General features: G+C 42.5%; 1 protein-coding gene across 4 annotated transcripts in view; it reads right to left on the bottom strand.

Moving 5' to 3' along the window:
- The window catches only part of HIPK1 (homeodomain interacting protein kinase 1), a 49,672-nt gene continuing 26,856 nt past the window's right edge, over positions 1-22,816 (bottom strand). The window contains exons 5-17 of one of the 4 annotated variants that reach the window (XM_054564895.1): positions 21,990-22,076; positions 21,137-21,321; positions 20,666-20,828; positions 19,541-19,766; positions 14,463-14,584; positions 13,426-13,560; positions 10,726-10,868; positions 10,138-10,320; positions 9,459-9,665; positions 7,628-7,869; positions 5,969-6,099; positions 4,984-5,077; positions 4,753-4,886 (exon numbers count right to left, since the gene is read on the bottom strand). In XM_054564895.1, coding sequence (XP_054420870.1) covers positions 4,885-4,886; positions 4,984-5,077; positions 5,969-6,099; positions 7,628-7,869; positions 9,459-9,665; positions 10,138-10,320; positions 10,726-10,868; positions 13,426-13,560; positions 14,463-14,584; positions 19,541-19,766; positions 20,666-20,828; positions 21,137-21,321; positions 21,990-22,076 — 1,920 coding nt within the window. In that variant the 3' untranslated portion in view covers positions 4,753-4,884. Of the gene's footprint in view, positions 4,887-4,983; positions 5,108-5,968; positions 6,100-7,627; positions 7,870-9,458; positions 9,666-10,137; positions 10,321-10,725; positions 10,869-13,425; positions 13,561-14,462; positions 14,585-19,540; positions 19,767-20,665; positions 20,829-21,136; positions 21,322-21,989; positions 22,077-22,816 lie in introns of those variants that run through there. The other 3 variants (XM_054564894.1, XM_054564893.1, XM_054564896.1) reach the window with 3 other exon arrangements.

Below are 22,816 nucleotides of genomic sequence, written 5' to 3' on the forward strand. Positions count from 1 at the left end.
ACAACTTTGTCTCTAACACGTGATTTGCCTATCAGTGTTCAAGCATATTTAGGTACTCCAAAGATGCCATTTATTGGTCTCCCTTGTACCCGTACAACAAAAGTCAAAAGCAGCCACATGAATCAGAAAATTTACCCATTTTATTGATGCATCGCAATTGCTCTACATTTTACCATATTATATAGAAAATACTGAAAATACAAGCTACTTTGTAAAACCAAAGACAAACATTGAATCCAAAGATAAACTATGTTTTACACAATGGACCCTTTTCCCGTAGTTAGTATTAAATTTTAAATATCTATTTACTTTGTTAAAATGATTATTTTACATACTCCCTAAGTACATCTGCATTACAAACATAACTCAGTAATTCTCAGAAACTGTTTCTAGAGGCTTGTTGTAAAAGAAAGCGCACAACCAGAAAAGGGAAAAAGCAAAAGAAGTTTAAATCGCACACAATAACTAGCATATCAAATACATTTAATAAAGTTGGAATTCCATTGCAATATCAAGGATTCAAAGCAGAAATACTAACATTACATATAATGTACTGCTACATGTAGTGAGATTATTTTTCAAGCTGAATCAAAACCACACATTATATAAGTTTAGCAACAGACAACCATGTAGACATGCTGCACCATCCATCAGTTAAAAACAAAACCAAAATAGGAAGCAGGCTTGGGCCATATCTGCCACTGAGAGGCAATTTCATTTCCTAACTTAAAACAGACCATCAAAACCAGTGGGTTTTTGCATAATAATGCTGAATAGAACACCCATTACTGTGCTTTCCTGGCTAAGGGCAGCCGAGCGTAGCCCCTCTCGGAGAGGACGATGGGCGCCCAGCCCTGTCTGAGACGGAGCCCTTCTTCCTGGGGCTGGCATTTAGCTGAGCACTGACCGGTGGGTCACCTCTTGGGAGCTATTAAAAACTCTGGAGTGATCAAGTGTCCTGGCGAGCCTGGAGTGGCTGTTCTTCACATTCACCCACTTTCTCTCTCACCCTGAAGGGCAGAGGCTGGAAAGGCAACTCCTGAGAGGCCTTGAAGCCTTAATGTGGTCTGAGGCCAGGCCACTGGGGCGCAGGCCAGCAGCTCACGACATCCGCGGGGCCTCCCCCATCCTGTCAGGGCCAGAGACGGCGGGCCCCAGGCACAGACTCGAAAGCCACGCTGAGCACATACACATTCAGCAGACACAGGCGGATTTTTATCTTGGTAAATCTGAAACGCCAATTTATAAACCAAGACTGAAAATCTCTAAAATCCTTAAAGCCGCACAATGCTAGTAGGGTGATTATGGTAACAATACAAGATCTTGGTATTGTCGTCCCCCGCCCTCCCCCATCTTAAATGGTGTATACTGGACTGGGGACAGGAGTGGAGTGTTTTGTGTCTTTTTTTTTCCCTGCATCTCAAGTTTCTTACAAAAACAGTAATTCCTATCCCTTGTAGAGGAAAGATAAGGAACAAAAAGATGTTTCCATTAGAAACTAGATCTGCCCTTGAGCAAGAAAACCAGAATGTGCTTGGCAAAAAGGAGACACAGAGATCACACACGCTGACCAGAACACTGCTTAACACTAGTGACAGAAACTATACTAACTGCTTGGGTACCCTGACCAACATAGTGCTAAAAAACACAACTCAGTATAATTTAAGAATATACAGAAAATACCGACGCGTTCCTGGGAGGCTGTACTGGCTGTCTGCGCCATCCTGGAAGCCCCTACTCCTTCCAATGAAGAAATTCCAAATACCCTGACAGCTCCTCGGTGTTCAACCCGGTGCAGAGCTCGCTGACCAGGCTCCATGAAATCTCCCGTCTCCCTCCTGCACCTCCTTGACACCATCTCTACAAAGAACCAGTCCGACTTATCCCTCGAATTCGTCATTTGCAATTCAGATGGTACACTGTATCTTAGGGTTAACCTTCTTCTCCCAAATCTTTTATGGGCAGGAACATCCCCATCCCCAGTGCCCTCTACTTGACCCAGATCCATGCAGGAGCTGAGAGTACAAGGACAATTTCACAGTTTGAAGGGCCCCAAGAACAGACTAGTTGTTAAAAAGAAACCTCAAAAGCCCAATGACTCAACTGGCTTTGGTTCCTTCTTAATATTCTTCACCGGCTAAGAAACCTTCTGTGAGTTCCCTGCCACCAGCGGCGTCACGAAACTACTCCTCGTAGTATGGGGACATGGTAAGCAATACAACAGGCTCTTTGGTATAAACACATCTGTTATGGGTTTTTTTTTTTTTTCGACTAGCAAATATTTTACTAGGAATGTCAGCTATTTGCAGGAAAGACTGCCACGTGGGAAAAGGGGGGGGACCCTCATTCTCAAAGTGATTGCACATACTTTTTTGAAAAAGAAAAAAATGCGTATTCCATACTGGCTTGCCTCCTCTCACCTGCTTCCCGAATGCTCACAGAAGCAGGGCAGCAATGCACCGTGAGAGCGCCACGCGGGGAGAACGGCTCTCTGAGAACTCGGCTGAGATGCCAAAATGGAAAGGGGGCAGAGTGGCAGAAAAGGAGAAAAGCTGCTATTTTTATTTTTCAATGTCGGCAGGGAAACTGAGAACAATGCATTTACACAACACAGCTACTAATCCTGTTCTGATAAATCCCAGTGAACAGTTTAGGGTCCACGGGGGCTTGCTGGTCCATCCTAAGGCAAGCTCACTGTAAACTCTATAACCACTACATTATCGTATAAGGCACTACAATAAGGAAAGGAGGAGAGAGGGAAGGAAGGACACACACTGAACAACTCCTCACCAGACACACCTGTGCAAAACAATTCCAAGGGTCTCCTCTCCTCGCAGGCAAAGCCCCTGCTCATTCAGCACTACAGTAATATGCTCTGATATAATTGCAATTAGTTCACATACATTCCAACAAGTTATCAGTTCATTTTGGTTTAAATACAATGGAGACACCAATGCCATCTCCGGGGTAACACTGGAGGATCAGATACACACTAAATACACAGTTCAAGTGTAATCACTACACATTTGATTACAAATAACATCTTGGGTTAGCAGGAAAAATTGCTTGTTATAGTTTTCTAATCAATATGTACATATTTAATTATGCAAAATATTAAAACACCACCATTACAAAACTTCTAAAATATTTTTAAATTCAGTAATAAAATTTTAAAATATTTTTTGCAATTCCTACATGCACTTATTGTGTAAGTCTTAATAAGAGAGCATTCAATTTGCTGCTGGCATACAAAGGAAGCTACTTTAAAGTATAAAAGCTATACACAATGTTATGATCTGGTTTCAGATTCTTTAGCTTTCTCCCCAGATAAATCACAGAGAACAGAAGGGAGAGATGAGGCGAGGAGAAAGAGAGGTGTATTATTGAAAATTCATACTTTACTAATCTTTAGGCAAAGCTCATTAATGCCAGTATCACATAATACAAAGAGATTTTTGCATATAATAAAACCACTACCACCATACAATAACAACCACCTTAATGGCTTTTCCATAATAAAATTTAAGCTGAATCAGAGGACTTTTTAAAAAATAATTTTAAAAGAATGCGCAGTGCTTCATTTTAAAAGAATACCTAGAGTTTTGTGTTTTCACGGCAGGTATGGATTCTCGCACTAAGGTAACCAGCAAATGGTGAGCTGCCTTTTTAGCACTACTTTGTAATAGACACAGGAGCAACGGAGAGAATCCCCACAGTAACGCAGAGCGGTACGCATTTTGCAAAAATAACAACTAACCTTTAAGTGTAATGTGACATGACAACAAAACTAAAACACTGTAAGTTTAAATATCTCACAAACAATAGTAAAATCTTGAGGAGAAATGCCTGATAGTAAAACAAGGACTCGTGAGAGCTACTCTTAAAGTAGGCGATTAAGTCCTGGTTTTTAAACAGCAAAAAGTAATGATTCCTCTTTCCTCACTTATTGCCAGATTTCAAGTTCTCCTATCAGCATTTTCCCTCTGAACAGCAACTACAACAAAACAAAGTTAAATAAAAAGGGGCTTCACTTGTTTTTAAAAGCATTTCTAGAAATAAAGTCAGAGAGGGCAAATATTTTTCAGAGGCTAACTTCAGAACGATTTCTTCCTTGGTAACTGCAGAAGATGGGCATCTGAACTCTTCCCGACACCAAAACCGCTGCCACAAAAATAAAGAATTAAAAATAGGGTGGACTTTGGGAGACTACAACAATGCAGTCAACACTGAGACAGGTTCCCGGAGAAAAACCTTCTGCTTCAGTGGCCCCTGCAGAGCGAGTTGCTGGCTAAGGAGTTTCCAGAGAGGGAGGGAGGGGCCGTCGGAGCCCGTGGCGAAGGGCTTGGGGCCTGGGGCCCAGGAGAGGGCCGCCGCGGGCCTGCCCTCGGGCTCCCCGACTACAAGTATGAATACTGGCTGATCTTGGTGGGGCTCAGTGGGTATCCAGTGTAGATTGCTGAGCCTCGGGACGACCCAATGTAGGACTGGGTGGCAAACTGGTGTTGGTACTGAGCAGGGGCCACACTGGCAGAGGTGAGGAGGCTGGGCCCCACACTGACAGGGACCTGGTGCACGAGAGCGCCGGGGTGGGCAGTGTAGGCTGCCGCGTGCCTTGAGGAGCCCTGGGGGGAGAAGAGATGAGCGATGGAGCTGGTGGAGCCCAGTGCAGCAGCGGAGGTGGGGGCGGCGTAGGTATACAGGTGAGCCTGGCTTGGCAGGTGAGCAGGCGCCGGGGCCAGGTGCGGGTGCCCTGTCGAGTGCAGCGGGCTGCCGTGCGGGAAGGCGTAGGGCGCTTGGGAGAGCGGGGCCACGAACGCCTGCTGCCTGCGGGGCGCCGGGTTGCTGCTCCTCTCCTGCGAGGCCGGAGCTGATGACGACTGCTGGTTCTGGAAGGAGGACGGAGGAAGGAGGGCGTGAGGAGCCTTGCGGGCACCCTGGCTCAGGGCATCAAAGGCCACGCTGAGAGCCAAGGGGCTAACTTACACTGCTTCTGGGCTGCCACAGCACAGAATCTCCCAGACGGGCGGTGCTGTCGGGGGTCAGCCGTCCATCCCTCTGCCTCTTGGCAGCACAGATCCTAACCCAGCCCAGAGAGCAGCAATTTGCTCTTAAGCATGACAGAGGAAAGGGGGGATCAAGAATTCAGAGGGTTACCCACTCCTGCAAGTTAGTAACTGTTGACTCAACTCACCCTATTCTGACGTCAGGGAATCTGAATTTTTCCTAACCTTTCTTTCTTGGCAATGTTTTCTTTTGTTCTCCTCTAAGTTCTTCATATCCCTCTTGAACTGTGGAGCCTAAAACACATGCACTAACTCGAACTTACATTTGCACTCACACGCGCTCGCTCTCTCTCGCACACACAGTTACAGCCTCACATGTACACTTTCTCACTACCAGCAGACATCACACAAACGCCAGAATTTGAGCTGAGGAAAGAGTGAACACAAATAGAATAGTGACTGCTCCCCTCCCCCCACCACGCCATCAGAGGATCAGATGGGAGGAAAAGCCCCAAATCCCAGACTCACACAACAGGTAGGACTAGAACTGGCTGGTTAGGTGGCCAGAAAGCTTTTCCCTGTCTCTTGCCTCAAGTAAACAGTGGGAGGCTCAAGTTATTTATGATCTGGGAGATAAAGGAAGAGAATCTGGTCTCAAAGAATGGGGTGGTGCAGAACTGGACTAAAGCATCTTAGGCTCTTTCTACATTCCAGACATTTCTCTGATCTCCCAGGACAGACCAGAAGGCCTGACGGAAAACCTGGGCTGTACATCCCACACAAACTTACACAGGGATGAAGAGACACGGCACATGCGGCTCTGAGGCAGGCCACACACCACCAAACTGTCTGACACAGAAGGAGCTTCATTTGGCTTTATTCAGCAGCCCCGCCAGAAGCCGGGTTCTCACGAGGGTAACAACAGGAAGGGCCCCGCACAGAGGCCAGCAGCCCCTGCCGCTTACCTGGCTAAGGTTGAGTGGCTGTGCTGCGCTGGCCCCGCCGCGCTGTGCTCGGTACCCCGTGGGGGTGATGCAGCATCCTGATGACTGCCCGCTCACCGAGGCCACTGGCTTGGTCTTACTGCTCAGGAGACCTAGGAGTCGGTCAGGCCTTCGTTAGTTGTGAGTAGCCACCTCCTCAGAATCCCTGGGCTACACCTCAGACGGCATCAGAGAATAATCAGTCCATGTCTGTACGTGGTTTGCAGGCGGAAAGCTTTCAGGTCTATCTTATTTCCTGAATTACATTCATACCAGAGCACAAACTGTACGATCCATTTCTTTTCTGTAGTGCTACAAAGCTCATAAAGGATCTTCAGCATGTTCAATTTGGTAAATATTATCTAATTTTCTGTAATTTGCACAGTATTAATGAAATACAAACACAAGTGAGGCACAGTTCCTGCCCCCACAGAGCCTAGTTTTATGCAGGCAGGCATTAAACAAGTGTAGAAAGGACACTGTGAAGCTGAGTTAGGTACTGGTAATACTTAGGACATGGAAGTACCAAAGGGGTTTACAGAAAGAGAAGATTTTATCTGGTTGGGCAGTCACTGTCTTCAAATTCTAAGAAACTGTAGGGCAGCTGAATAAGCAAGATCAATCTTCAAAATCTTGCCTCCTTCCTGCTCCCCCGAGGAGAGCGGGAGCACTCACGGCAGAGCCTGCAGAGCACGCCTGCCTCCGGGCCCGCGGCGGACAGCGCTGCTGCTGACAGGCCCAGCAGCCCGACAGAGGGAAGCTCTGCCTTGTCTGCAGTGGGCCCTGGTCTGCGCTTAGCACAGTACCCTCCATCTAGAGCCCAGTTTACGTCTTGTAGTAACATCATTCAGAGCAAAACGCCAGCTCACACAGATACGGCAGAGACAGCTATCCTGACACCAAAAGTGCACACTCCCCTCCTTCGGTGTGTGAGCTTCCACCGGAAAATAGCTGCCCAGCCAGGGACTACGTCTCCTGGGCCCCTTGCCCTGGGCTCGGACCACAAGATTGGTTTTCACTAGTTCTAGGGCTAAAGAGGTTAACAAATGTATGTGCCTCCTCCAAACTTTCTTTCTCCTCCTGGCTGGAGGCTGAGGAGGCCGAGGCCGTGATCCTGGACACACTGCAGGCCTTCCAACCAGGAACGCTTGTACGGGGAAGCTACATGCGTAAGAAGTGAGGAGATCTGCGGCCTGGTTCTGCGGTGAGCCTTGCCCAGCACCCAACAGAGCAGAAAGATGGAGGCAATCAGTTTGATAATAAAACCTAAACGAGCATCTCCGCTCTGACAGGGGCAGAGAAAAAATCCAAAGCACATATTGTTTTCCAAAGACACTGTTGTCATTTTTAGTATTACTGGTTCCTGTCTACTTCTGGATTGTTAAAACTAATTACCTGTGGTCAAAAGAAAACAAAACAAAAACCTTGCTAATTCTCCCTGCCACATAACATACGTCTTCTCCCATTAACAGTGTGTGTATTTCTGTGACTACAAATTCATCTTTTTATTAATCCAAACAAAATAAACATAGAAAAGATACAGTGATGGCCAAAAGTCACTTCCTAAGACAAGGAACTAATTCCTGAACTAAGTAAGGACATCTGTGCCGCCGGTGCCCAGCGTGGCGGCAGGACACTCACCAGAGGCCTGCGTTGCTACAGTGCAGTCACCAGGCTGAGTCTTCAGCGGAGGCACGATGATGGTGCGGGTGCCAGTGCCGTCCCCCCCGCCTCTGCCGGACCCCTCCAGGAGGGGTCCACTATTGCCCCGGAGCGCACTCAGGGGGTCCGTGGAGTAGGGGCTGCTCAAGGAAGAGTCAGAGTCTGGAGAGTCATTGACAGTGACGTAGCTGATGACATTCGACCTCGCCTTCAGGCCGGAGCTGAGGAGAAATACGGGAAAATTCAACCGCCCTTCAGCAGCGTTTCTTTGATGGCGTCTTGCCCTCCCATGGTAACAGTGATGACAACGACAGTGACCACCATAATAATGCTACCAGCCGCAGTGAACTTCTGGATGCTCGTTACGCACCAGGCACTGTCCTTACACTCCACACACATCTCCCTGAATCCTCAGAACACTTCTGTGAAGTAGGTACTATTATCTCTCTTTTGCAGATGAGGAAACTGAGGCTCAGGAAAACTAAGAACCTTGGCCAAGAGCACACAAATGGTAAGACAGGGTTCAGACCCAGGAGACGACGCCTCCAAGAGCACACGCCTCTAACAGCTACTCCGTGTTGCTTCTTAGCCATTCCCGTTCCCAGTTTTTTCAACAGAATTCCTCAAACTTGTTTTCCTTATTACTTGAATAGACTAATTTAGTTAAAGGCTCCTTATTAGATCTAAACAAACTTCTCACCATACTCATTTTTTTAAGTTCCTTCACAAACTGATCACACCTTAGTAACTTTAGTTTTTCCTTATTTATTATTATTTTTTTTTTAATAGACTCAGGTCCAGTCAAAGCAATCCTGCTGGTTACGTAACTTTTTGCCACTACTTGGATACCTACCCTCACTGAAAAGTTTACTCTCTCTTCCTCAAAGCAGTTCAATGACCACTTTCCACACTTAATGTCAAGTCCACTTACCATTTGTAAATACCATTTTGTAATTGCAGATACCATTTTGTAAATAGCCCTTTTGAAGTAGCTCATTCTAAAATTACTCTTTCAAGTTCATTTACACTTCACTTGTATACAGACAGATGACTCTGTTAAGTCTCCTAAGTTACTTTCATGTGTGAATCCTCAAGTAAAAGTGGGTTATTCCCTCTTCTGTATGCCTAGCATTAGAAGCCCAATGAAGGATCCAACTCAGGACAATAAAGGCAACTGACTACAGTATTTTCACACTAAGAGAGAGATGTGTATCAGTTCTTAAACGTATCCACTCTTAGTTAACTGCTTGGTTAAGGACTTGGATTAAGGTGCTGGAATAAGAGGAAATAATCTGATATTTACATTTTTTACCTTTCAGACCCTATAGCAGAGAAGAAAAAAGGTAGTGCTATTTAAATTTCTACCTCTTCCAAGGAAGCCTTTTCAGAGTAAGACACTACATGAGTCTCAAATACTCTCAGACTTACTAATTCATTCCAATTAACTGCTGTTCATACGCTTCTGTTACAAATCTGTTCTCAGACTCTACAGTTCCTTAAGGCAGGGGATTGTGTGTGTAGTACCATGTGCAACTCCAAGCCAGTGTAGCCCCACAACTTAATGTACACCTTCTATCTGGTGTGTCCGAAAGACCGATGTGACTGATGAACATGTAAAATATTACAGAAAACCTGACGGTGCCCAGTTAGGGGAACGTGAGGGCTTTGGCTCACTTGCCCAAAGCCGCGCTTCCAAAATACCGCTTTTTAGTTCTTCCTTTTATAGCCCAAGCCGGCCACTCACCTGAGGCCAACAGTCTAAGGCCAAGGGCAGCAGCCACCAAGCCAGTGAACTGTTCGCCCATCTTACCTACTGGGCTTGTACTTGTTGTCCTCTTCCTCATCGGTGTCACTGCGGATAGTGATGACACTCACAGGGGGGCTGGGAGTGTCTGGAATGATGATTGGCTGATGCTGATCTTGGACAGGGACTAGGGAATTATAGGAAGATGTGGAACGGAGGGGACTGCTCCCAACCAGAGAATAGACTTGAGAAGGCAGAACATCCAGAGAAGACCTGAAGGAAAAGGTCGTAAGAAAGACCATTTAGCTCTTGGACTGCAAAACCATATATCCTTTCCCCTCAACTCGCTCTTTGATTCTGTTTTACCCAATCATTAAACCAATACACTTAGCTATAAAAGTTCCAATAAAAAATAAACTAACCACCCTAGGAAGGGTTTCCAGGGACAAGAACACCAAAATACAAGAGAAACCTTATTTTTGTATGCCCTTTACCCCACGGTTAACTTTCACTCTGTAAAGTGGGCAGAAAAATTAAAACTCAAGCATAAGGAAGGCCAGCGGAGAGACGGGACCGGCTCACCGGGACACACGCGGGCGCGCGCCCGGAGGGAAGGCTAGCTCCTCCTCGGCCTGGCAGCCCCTTGCTGCCTCACAGCAAAGGGATCAGGCCGCAGCGCTCTAAACGCCGGCACCGTCTCTCCCCAACGGGCCCCGGGTTAGCTCTCGGCCCTAACGAGACTCACTTGGAAGAGCCTGGCGCAGACTGCTTATTCTTCTTCGAAGGCAAGGAACTGGATTGCTGCTGTCTGACAACGTGGGCGACGCCAACGTTCAGGGGCTGGGCGGTGGCCAGGGTCACGTGGCTGGTGAGCAAGGACGGCGGCTGCATGACTGTGCTGTACTGGCTGCCGTGGGAGTGCGCGTTCCTGCGGCAACAGGAGCGAAGAGAGGTGAGAGCCTGCCGGGCGGCCCCTCGGGGCGAGGTGGCGGGACGGCAGTGCCAACAGCCCAAAGAGCCGCGTCTTGCTTGTCACATAACACATGGCTGACGAGGCTTCAGGTTTTCACTGTATGGTTTCTAATTGTGTAAGACTTTCTTTAAATCTGAAGGAAATGATCCCTGAGCTCAGAACCTACTATTTTCCTGTATTCAAATTTTGCTTATAACTCTATCTCCTAGCCTGATATGGGTCCTCTTCTTAAAGAATTTCCAACAGAGACAGATGTCTCCTTTCCTTTATCTTCTTTCCAATCTCACCAAATTTCCAAGCTGCCCCTGACCTGCGGGATCTGCCCTCGCCACCTCCCAGAGAGGAACACAAGGCACTTGCCTCCAGTCCGCGAGCTGCTGGCCGCTGCCCATGGCCTCCGGGATCACTGCCGCGGGCTGGACAGAGCTGTGCAGCGCCACCCCCGGCAGCTGCTGCCAAGTGGACGGCAGGAGGATTTGCTGCGTTCCTCCAGGCCACGCCTGCTGCAAGGAAACACACACAGAAAGATCCAGACTTGACTCGTTCTTGGCTTTGGCTTTTGTATTTTAGATGAAAGAAAAACTCATATCTTAAAAGAAGTTGCTTGTAGATTGTTAACTTGCAGAGATTAAAAAAGAAAGGTAGGGGGCTTCGAGGTTCCAGGCCTTATGATTAGGGACAGAGCGCGCGCCGCTTTCTCGGGGCCATTCCTGCACCCTGGCCACCAGGGCACTCAAGCAAAGAAGGGCCCTGCGGCTCTTTAAGAGAGTCTGTTATACCACAGAGGGAAGGCGTCTGGAAATTCAGAGGTAAGCTCTGGTTAAGTGCTGGAGTATCATTTTTGCAAAGATTTAAGGAATATCTCTAGAAAGAGTTAAGATAGCTCCCTAGAGATTATAAATAGGAACTTAAATTTTAAGCACCAATCAGATAAGATATCAGGTCAATTCCACCCATAAAACAAAGGGGAGAATTGTTCCTTTTTAAAGAGTAGTACTTGGAAAATGGAGCCAGATGTTGATGACTGAAGGCCAAAATCCTTTGGCAGACAGGCTTGTGCCAGCAAGAGAAAGCTAACTTCATCTTTTATGGCCACTTAATAGAATTTTAAAATTAGGTATTAAGTGGAATACTTAGGAAATAGATGCAGAGAGCACCATATTTTGTTTTTAATAGTTACCTAAAGCATTTTGTTGTAGGTATCGTTTGTAGAAACATATTTCAACATAAAACTAATCACTACAAGAAGACACATCATTTCTAGTTTTTCACAAGCCATGTCCCTTGGAATAGACAGCAACAAATGTTTTCTGAACTTCTTACAGAAATTCTGGCATTTTCTAAAAAAATATGAACAGATTTGAAAGTTTCCTCTTTAAACTTGAAGTCTACAACACAATCACCTACAGTGCTTGGGTACATATGGTTCTGTTTCTTGAATTTCAAACTGCAAGGCCAGCAGACACTGTTTTAAAAATATTTCTGCAAGTAACAAATCCACTTGTTACCAATACTGGTTCCAAACAAGAAGCCTTTCAAGCAGAGAAACTGCAAATATGTCTGCTATCATAAGCAGAATATAAAACAAAACAAAAAATAAGAGAAGTATGTTAAGTCACACCATGCGTCTTTCCATAAGCCAACACCTGCACAAGACAAAGCATGTAGTTTAATACAGAGCAAGAAATGACATTCCAACGTGAGGCAGAAATCTGGCGTTCCAAGCGACGAAACTGTTTTGACAGAGGAAGAACAAAAATATGCAAGGCTTAGCAAATGGCCAGTGCAAACTTAAGAGAAGCAGCAAAGGAGCAGCGTCAACTCACAGTCCCAACCTCAACACTCTAGGGGGGCAATTAAGGCCAGGGGCATGGATCGATCGAGTCAGAACTGTATCTGACTGCCTTGAGTTCAGGCTTTATGCTTATAATTAATCTGAAGGTGCCAAAGACTTAAACTGAAAACCAAACAAACTTCAACAACCAAAGTATGTTTCTAGAAGTGTTTTCACTCACATGAGTCCTTGAGAAACAACAAAAGAAACTGAAAGCCTCTTTGAAGAATGGGGAAATATCAGGATTCAATCATATCAGTTGGGTTTTTAAGTGCTTGCCTCATTTTAAATCTCAAATAATAAAATGCTGGATTGTCCAAAATGCACCTAAAAATCATTCTTAAAGTTACAAATCCTGAAATACACCTCAAAGTCCTGTTTGTTTTTCCTAGCTCTAAGCCCCACACTACATTTGCTGCTGTATTTAATAACTTTTCCCCAAAACTTTTAGTAACAAAGATTGTATTTGTATAAAGTTTTTCATCCATGTTTTCTTTCACCTTGTATAAAGACCTATTTGTAAAATAACTTCTCCATAAACCCCTAAAAATGAGTTCACCTTTAATTTCAATCAGTAAATACTGTCTACAGGGAATGTCTTTGAATGGAAGACATAAGCTGCCTCTGATCAGGAGCGGCAAAAAGAGTTTGCTTCATGTGTTCACAGGAGGAAAGCTAACAGCAACTGATGAAGCAGTAAATTTAGAGGATCTTAAACATGTCTACATCATAAAAGGTTTAGAAGCTTAAAACACCAAATTAAGAAGGACGCTAACTTGGTCAGGAGTTCAAATTTTGGCCCCTGGGCACCTGCAGCAGGGCCAGACTAAGGCCATTTCTCTCATTCTCAAGGATCAGAGAGGGTAAACGCGAGGCAGAAAACAGACACAGCATTGAAGCTCTTCTGAGTCTGCACCCAGAGCTTTGACCGCACTAGGCTGGCAAAGAGGAGTCCAGGGCCCTGGCTCCTCCAGAGCCCCACTGAGCACCGGAGTCAAACGGTGCTTCAGCAAGTGTCGGGAGGAAAACAATGAGACATTAAAGACGCAGCAAGAACACAGCCACAAGATGGCACATGCTTCCATGCCCTCTGCAAAGACTTAGTTGAAATTTTTTGGAAAATGAGAAAACCAGAAGAAAACAGAACAAAAACGAACAGGAAAAAATAAACAAAGAAAGAAACCAAAGAAACTCCGTTAGTAACACAATCAAGTGAGGGGAATTACCAGTACAGCAGCAGTCTGTTCAACCAGCGCCGGGCGGCCGGCTGCGCAGCTCAGAGTAAAGGGCACCGCATACTGCGGTGTGATGGTGGCTACTTGAGGGTGGAGAGTTGCTACCATTAATGGTGTACAGCTTCCCTGAAACGTAGATTAGGCAGGTGAGTGAAACAAACACGGAGGCAGGTTATCTGGATACAGAAGGGTTCTCATTCCCCCCAAGTTATCACCAGCAATAAGCCGCAATTTCCTATCACCTCAAATGCGCGTACCAAACACGACTTTCCCCTTCAGCTCGGCCAGCATTAGCCCACTCGGTCATCTGTCAATGGCCCGAAGCAAAAAAGTATAGGAATCCTTCTTGGGCCAGATTCAAAGGGTCAATTCTAGAAAACTCAGTTCACAAAGGCATGTATCAAGAATTCCTACTCATAAATTAAGGGTTTGAGATTCCAGAATTTCCCATGTGTCATGGGCCATAAACGTTTACACATAGAATGAGAAAATATCATATTTGTTGCTTGTATGAACACTTCATGATTTTCTTGACCTCCTTAGTCATATGTTCCATGGCGGGTATAATGACTCAACGCTTTCTACGGGCCAGGGAAACACAGGAATAATGGAATGCGATGCTTGAAGAAGCACCCCGCTGTGGTCCAGCCTCTCAACTGTGATGACAATCTGGAAGAGGGACTAAAGGGGTACCTTTCCTTTTCAGAATCAAAAGGCTGTTACAGGTACACTACACCTCTGAAAGGGCCAACATAAAAAATTAACTTCATCTCACAAAATTAGGAGTATGCTTTCTCAAAAGACAATTTCCCAAAGTCTGGCTATTTATCCCTGCAAACCTAAGGAAGACATTGGCAGAGCTGGGATGAGTACATCGTTCCATTATAGATTCCATTTCACTTTAACGCCATTGAATCATGACCAAGAAAGATCTTACACTCAAAGCAAATACCCTTTCCTAGGACAAAATATCTGATTCTCAATAGTGCTTCAGCTACATGGAGCGTCCAGGCCGCTCTGGCTTTTACCTGCGTGAGAACTCCCGACTGGATCTGCAGCGGCTGAGCGGCGGGTGCCTGGGGGACGATGGGCACAGCGTTATCCATCCTCACAGGGAACCCAGAATGCTTTGTTGTGGCTTGCAGTCCAGCTGCGGAAAACAGCATCACAGTTAAATTGCTTTGCTAGGTCTGGGGGTATTGTTTGTTTGGTGGGGGTGGTTGTTGGCTTTCTGTTCAAATAATCCACCATTTAGGTTTTAGTTCTAGATACTTCAGACTAAGTGGTTTCATAGACGTCTGAGAGTAAAGGAAAAGGAGACATGGTTCCCCCGGGTGGGATTAATAAAAGGATGTCTGATGCAGGGAGGGTAAGTTTAAGGGAATTCTGAATTTTTTTTTAATCCTGCAAAACTTAAAACACAACACCCATCCCATTCCTATAAACAAACAGTATGGGCAAAAACAATTAAAAAAAACCCTTCACTTAGTAAATTACATCCAACTTTTAATCCATTGGAAAGGGGACATTAAATGTTTCTTAAATTTAATCTATTAAAAAGCAAAGGCTAAAATATAGTTATAACATTGGGTTAAATTAGGTAAGAAAATATTATGAAATGCTCAGTAATTTATCAAGTAGCACTGGCTGGTGCACCTCAGTGGATTGAGCGCAGGCCTGCGAACTGAAGGGTCGCCGGTTTGATTCCCAGTCAGGGAACATGCCTAGGTTGCCAACCAGGTCCCCAGTTGGGAATATGCAAGAGGAAACCGACTGATGTATCTCCCACACATCAATGTTTCTCTCCCTCCCTTGCCCCATCTCTAAAAATAAAATGAATCTTTTTTAAAAAAGTTATTAAGTAAATTATCCTTTTGTTCAGAATGTTTTAAGGGGATGTTTTATCCCACTCTTCAAAAAGTATCACCTAGTTTGCAAATTAGTCAAATATTTTTTCTTTAAACCATATGTGAACTACTTTATGCCTAGGATAAAAATATTTAAAAAGTAGACATGTTGCTTTACAGAAACACTTTTTTCTACTTAGCTTCAGAAATCTGCTCCTGTCATTGACAAATTTCTAATAAGCCTCTTTTGTAACTTGCACAGCTGAGAAAATTGAGAACTTGGTGCTGCCTTTAAAACAGTGACCATGTCTCTTTTATCCTTTTATTCATTATGTTCTGGGCAGAAATGCTGAATAAATGTTTCCTACAAATAGGAATATTTCATTCTGGGGAAAAGAGGGGCTCTCAAGAGAGTCCTCCCTTTGCCAAGAACCAAGAAGAGAGTCTTCACAGCTTGCTTTTAAACCTACTCCATCAAAACTTTCAGTGTAGAGAATTTAAGTTTGTCTTCGGTTTCTAGTTCATTAATGCCTTCCATTTTGTTAAGAATACAAACATTTTAACTAGATACTCCATCAGTGATATTTTTTAAGCTATCACCAACTAATTTCTCTCACTATTACCAAAGAGGTAGCAAATGAGCATAACTCATACACACTAATACTGTTTACAGCAAGTTGTCTTACAATTTTTTGTTTCAGTAATTTAGTAACCAACTATCATAGAGGAAAACATAAGTACAATGCATAAGAGACTAGCAAAATCATAATTAAAACATTCTAATTTTTAAAAAACTGTTACTTAGGTAAAAATAAGAAATAACAAATAGACATTTAAAAAAAAATATACCGGTCATTCTTCCTAAGGCAATGCTATCTAATAAGAAAGCTAAGTAATATTAAAATTCTTGTCTATATCCCCAGGACACATGGCTAACTGTATACAAAACTATGTTATTGTAATAGCCTCCTACAAATTAGTAGAAAGTAAGGAGGCAAAATTTAGGAAGAAATGTTCACTGTACAAGCTCATCTATGTGTCTCAGGATTATGAAGTAAGAGGACAAAATTACAGAATAGTTTCTACTGAACAAAATATGTACCTTTTTTGGTCAACCAGAATAGTGTCGAAAGTAGTATTTATAGTGCTGACCTACAAGTGTGACTCTAAGTGTTTCAGTCACAGGGAACCCCAAGTGGAAACAAAGAAATTAACAAAAGCAACACTTTTGAAAGGTTCTTCTCTGAACTAAAATGGATTAAAATTTTGTTTTGTGTTTGGTTTTTGTTGAACACAACCCTTTAAATTAAAAAAAAACAAAAACAAAAAACATGGCAGTTTGCAAAGAAGAGTACAACTAATTTCTGTGGGTCTTCTCCTTCTCTAAGTTTAGGCATTTTGTACAAGAGCAGATGGTGAAAGAAAAGTAAAGAACCTGAAATAGAACCGTTGGGCAGAAACCAGCATATGGCTGCGGCTGGCAAATCAACTGACAAGTCTTTACAGCTATTTGAGTTTAAATACTGAGAGGTCATGTAGAATAATACTCCAAAATACATAAGCTATGAACCTTACCACCTGGGTTCACACTGTGCATCCACCACTAACTAGTCACAAAGAATGGGGCAGATGAGGGAGTTATGACAAACTTTCATCTATAAATTGGGCATAATAACATTACCCACTTCCTAGGGTTGTCAGAATGTATTAGGACATGTGAAACCATTCAGAACATTAAATGGCACATATGGGGTTGGCCAAAAAGTTCGTTTTTTTCCATACAATGGTTCTAGTAGCGCTTAAGTGTTTTTACCTTCATTCAAAAAATTCTTTTTAGATTGTATTGTAACAGTTGTTATATCAGTGTGCATTTTTAAAAACTTATCAAAATTGGTGAATTTTTGTGTAATTTTAATATTTAAAATGGAAGACAATATGCAACATTTTCAGTGTCTTATGCTTTGTTATTTCAGGGAAGATTAAAAATGCAACTGAAACACCAAAAAGTATTTGTGCAGTATATGGAGAAGGTGCTGTGATTGATTGAACATGTCAAAAATGGTTTGCAAAGTTTCATGCTAGAGATTTCTTGCTGGACGACGCTCCACAGTCGGGTAGACCAGTTAAAGCTGACAGTGATCAAAGAGACATTAACTGAGAACAATCAACGTTGTACCATATGGGAGAGAGCCGACATACGCAAAATATCCAAGTCAATAAAGTTACTGGTAAAAATGAAAAATGTATCCTTTATTTTACAGAAAATACTAAACAAACTTTTTGGCCAGCCCAATAGTAATGTATACCAGCTTTCATCATCACCTTTAGCTTAATTTTAAAACTCCCTTTCATTTCAAAATTTTACAATTTGTTCTACCTAGCTCCTCAGGTGACTTAGACTTCCTCCATAAGAAAAAAATCTCCAAAGCTTATACTTACCTTATTATACCAAAAGGGATTATACCACTTTAGTCCTATACCTCTTCAGTTTACATTTTGTTTTGTTAAAGGAACTAAAAAGGTCTTATGCCTCATCTCTTAAATATCATCTGGGAAGCAGCAAAAAACTTGGGAGCCCCACATCTGAAAAGTGTCCCGATGAAACTCATTTTGGAAAAGGTGACAGGGCGGGGGGTGGCTATTTGCTAACTTCAGTAGAAAAATCACTCAACACAGAACAACCCAAAGGGCAGAATTTACTATTATAAAGCACGCATAAAATAGTTTTGTAAATTAGGCTAAATTTGCATTTACGGGTTTTGAATGTGCTCCGCTCTCCCTGGAGCTTCTCCCAGGTTTACATCACTAGCGCTCTCCTGTCCTCCCGGTAATCTCTCAGTCTCCCCCAGCCCCTCTTTTCCTCCTGCTTGCTCCGACTCTGTCAGAAACCAAACAAACAAAAGAGTCACAGTCAATAAGTAACGGAAATTGAAAGATAAAAATGCTACCTGCTTCTATGGAAAGTGCTATGAAAAACCTGAATCCTGGTTTATTCCCACAAGGTACTGACATGACTCTCTAATGGGAAAGTCACAAGTGTATCGTCAGAAAAACAACCTTAAAAAAAAAAAATTTACCTTTCAAATGGCTCAGCAGATCAATAAGCACACATTTCCCATAATTCAAAAAAAAAAAGGGTGGGGGGCTGAACGGACTGAATTCTAGAACAATGGGAAAATGAGAAAGGATGGGAATGTGAAAATTACAATCCAACACACAGCGTCAGAGCCACCTTCTTCAGCTATTCTGTTCCTCTACTGATAGGAGTTAGTAAAACAATGGGATTCATAAACTGAGGTAGATAATCTCAATGCCTTTCTCACAAGTACCTCAGCATGTAGAATTTTCCATTACAATAAATAATAATTTTTATTTTAAAGGTAATTTAAGAGGTTTCCACATTCTTAAACATGACTTCTATACTTCATAATGAAATTACCATTTATATGGAACACTATACTTTTATTCTATAATGAAATGATTTGGAAATAAGATTCAACATGTAGCAATTGTATTTACAACAAACTTTTTCAAGATTATATATTCTGTATTTCAAGAGACAGGCTTATATTGGGTTGGCCAAAAAGTTCATTGAGTTCCGTACGGATGGCTCTAGCAGCACTTACTTGTTTTAACTTCAATTGAAACAATTTTTTCGGATTGTATTGTGACAGCTGTCATATTAGTGTGCATTAAAAAAAAACTTATCGAAATTGGTGAATTTTTGTGCAGCCATTTTAATATTGAAGATGGAAGGAGATACATAATATTTTCGGCATATTACACTTTATTTCAAGAAAGGTTAAAAACGCAACTGAAAAGCAAAAAAAGATCTGTTCAGTGTATGGAGTCGGCCTCTACCCACTAGGAGCCAATAGCAGGAGAGAGCCGACATACTCAAATGTATCCAAATCAATAAAGTTACTGGTGAAAATGAAAAACGTGTCTTTCATTTCACTGAAAAAACTAAACTTTTGGCCAACCCAACACAAGATATATGACATGGATACAAGGTCTCACTCAATGGGCAAGAAAACTAAAACCAGGCATTTCAAATAAGGAAACATTAACTAAACTCCTGTAAAGTGTTGAGAGAGTAACATAATTAGATAAAAATAAAAAGGGGTAAGTGTACTTTCTTCATTTCAGCTATCTTCATAATCAGAGATAGTTTAAACTTGTCAAAGATCAAAACTAGTAAGGCTCTGCCTAAAGCAGGTAGGTTCTAATAGACATGATACAGGAGTTGCCGTACTTACTCTGAAAAGCAGGCGGACAAACAATAAATGTTTGCTGGAATGGATCTGTCTGCGTGCAGATCTGGGTGGTTCCAGGCTGCAAGGACACGCTCTGCTGGGCCACTCCGGGAACTGGCGCCGCGGACGACGGGTACAAAGCCGACTGGTAGTTCAGCAGGGAGACATCTGAGTTAGCCAGAGAAAGAGTAGCGGCTGCTGCAGTAGAACTGGAAGCTAAAACGCTGGCCTGAAAACAAAAAGATTATAGTACACTGGTATAAAGATAACCGTATTTTTATACACACAGGATCTATCCAGAAAAAATGTATTTTTAAAATGTAAAGCTGTCTCTGAAATCTCTGCTTAAGAAATTTTTCCAGTCTCTAAATTTAAAGCATATTATAAGGTTGAATAAGAAAACAAAGAATAAAAAAAAAAGGTCCTGTACTGGTTAAGGCTATATAAATCCCCTACCTTTTCTTTCTGTGCAAAAAGTTGCTGGATATGAGATTTCGTGAAATCTCATTTCAAAAGTAGAACTAGCTAAGAAACTAGGAAGCTTATATCTTCAGAAACAACCTTAAACATCACTGTTTAGCAAACAGATCCGAAACCACTCTTAAACCTAATTATTGGAAACACCCAGGCGAACTCAGAGAGACAGAAAGTAGATTGGCTGTTGCTAGGGGGAGGGCAGAGCAGGGCGGAGGAATGGGTGGTCAAAGGGTACGAACCTCCGCTTACTAAATAGTAAGTTCTGGGAATCGCGCGTACAGCATATAAAAAAAAAATATTGTAAACACCCTTCAATACATGTACTGAGACATATAAAATCCTCCGAACAGAGAGTCATTTGGCTAAAGGCAGTACAACCAACAGCAGTAAGCAGTACAATAGCCAGGCTCCATTTATTGACAACGCCCAGACTGAAGGCATGGATTAGGCCTTCATATTTAATTTCTGTCAGCATATGACTGATAGGTATTATTATCAGTCTACCCTGTTTAGTATCACTTTTGCCAAGTAGAAAATTCTTAAGAAGCAACCTGACCTCCAAAGCCAAGGCTGGTTTCTTTACGTCGCCCTGTATTCTTACTAGTTTTTATCCCACCCAAGTTTGACTTTCCAAAATCATTCCCGGAATACCTGATTGTGCACTGTGTTAAGCTGGTTGCTGAAGCTCATGGTTAGATTTGTGCTTGTATTTGGGGCAACATGCGTAGTGAAGGGACTCTTGATCTGACTCACGGTATCATACATGTGAACCCTCCGCTTGCAGATCTCCATGTTCTGAAAACAAGACTTAACACTGAAAAGAGAGATTAAAGAGCCATTGAAATGAATGCTGAGATTTCAACAGAGAGAAAATAACTCAAGAAGAATATGGACCAACGTCCCCCCCACCCTGAGTATTTTCAGATCAAATGAATCAAGAGTTTTTATAACCACAGGGAAAATACTCGTATCTATTTCATAATTTTTCAGTACGAAACAAAAGCATCAATGAGCCAAATACGCAAGCCCCAAACCGCTCTCACAGGGTCTCTCCCACTACCGGTGAGATCCCGGTGATGGCAGAGAGCCCCGGCCCAGCAACCCCCACCACGCCGCACTCACTGATTGCTGTGTGGGAAGTCCAGGAGGTGAGTCATGGTCACAAACTGGTGGTTAAGAGTTTTCAGAGGAGTAATTCTCTTATCTGCATCAATCGTTAGCATTTTTTTTAACAGGTCAATGTATTCTCTCCGATCCGCCTTCTCTGCCAACATGTCTGTTCCTTCTAAGTCTGTGGACATATTCACCTTCCAAGGAAAATTTAGAAATCTTACACTTTGTTACTTAAACTTTAATGCTGCCACTAATTATCTGCTTTCTCTCCAAACTAGGTATATAGGACTCAAGAGAAAAAACCAAGGAAATTATTTTTACTACAGTCTATAATCATTTTCACAGATGGAAGCTCTTATGACCATTAAAATCTTCACTTTGGGAGAGTATGTTGGTAGAATAAAGCTAAATAAACTTCTGTTCATTCAAAATCTGAATCAAACAAATGAAGCAAAAATGACTGTTATTACTTTAAGTTTCTATTGTTAAAAAGATTAAATAACATAAGTATAAAGGGTTTAAACAGAGTTTTAAGCACTTAATAAATGTTAGGTCTTACATAAGTATTTATTTATTTCGTAGAAAGAATGGACAAGATTTCCATAAGCATTATATCAAACTACTGACATGTAACAAGACCAGTTTAAGAAAAGCAAGGAAGAAATATATAAAAGTATCCTTTGTTACGATTCAAAGGTTCTTTTACTACATGACAGACTATCAATGCATTTTTTTTTTTCCGTAAAGAATTAAAATATATACAAGAACAACACAGACTGACTATCTTCAATATAACCAACATAAGTGTGCCTGTGAATAGACACACACAAATGTCTGGCTTTCTGGCAGTTGCTATACTCACCTGAGCCATGTCGTCTAAACAATTAAAAATGTACTTTCGAGCTTCTTTTGATTTGATTCCAGTCTCCAGTTCATGTTCTTCAGGTGTCTATAAAATACAGAATTTTTTAAAAATTTCACCTATATATTATTTTCACATTTTATTCTAGTAAAAGCCAGAATACAAAGAAACAAGTATCATCACCTTGCCAGAGAGGACAAACATTAAAATTATTTACAACTAGAAAATCTTCCAGTGGAGAGATGTGACCTCCATGTGGAGCCACCCTTTCAACAGAGACAACGCAAATAAGCAAGCAATGACATGCCTCAGTCCCTGAAGAATGTCAGATAAGAAGGGACATTAACATTTTTGTCTTAAAGCTATTTGGAAAGGAGATGCTTCAAATGCTAACTATTCAAAGACTCCGGAAGACAGCCCCGGGTCAGTCAAATTACTCTGGGATCTCTCAGGTTAAAGGGGTAGGTTCAGAAGCAAAAAGCAGAAGATATTTGTTTAAAGAAAATATAAAAGGCCTTAATGTGTGGGCAGTTAGAAAATTATGTTGCTTAGTCATATTTATTGAGAATGCTCTAAAAAATAGTCATTACTACTAAATGACTCTAGTTTTTTATATGACTTACTGGTGAGCACTACTCTCTCTATCCCTTTCTCAGATGCTGATTCAAATAGTCAAAATAACCTTGGCCAACTAACAGGCATTTCAAGTTTTGTTTTTTAATTAAGGATAAGGCCAAATGGGTGCGTTGAAGTAATTTTTCAAAGTGTTCCCTCCTGCAAACCTACATTCCCCCCTCCCCCGCCCCGCCCCAGTCCTTCTACCTCCT

This window comes from Pteronotus mesoamericanus, unplaced genomic scaffold (genome assembly GCF_021234165.1).
Source record: "Pteronotus mesoamericanus isolate MK-2021 breed Mesoamerican mustached bat unplaced genomic scaffold, CSHL_Meso_final scaffold_99, whole genome shotgun sequence".
Taxonomy (NCBI): domain Eukaryota; kingdom Metazoa; phylum Chordata; class Mammalia; order Chiroptera; family Mormoopidae; genus Pteronotus; species Pteronotus mesoamericanus.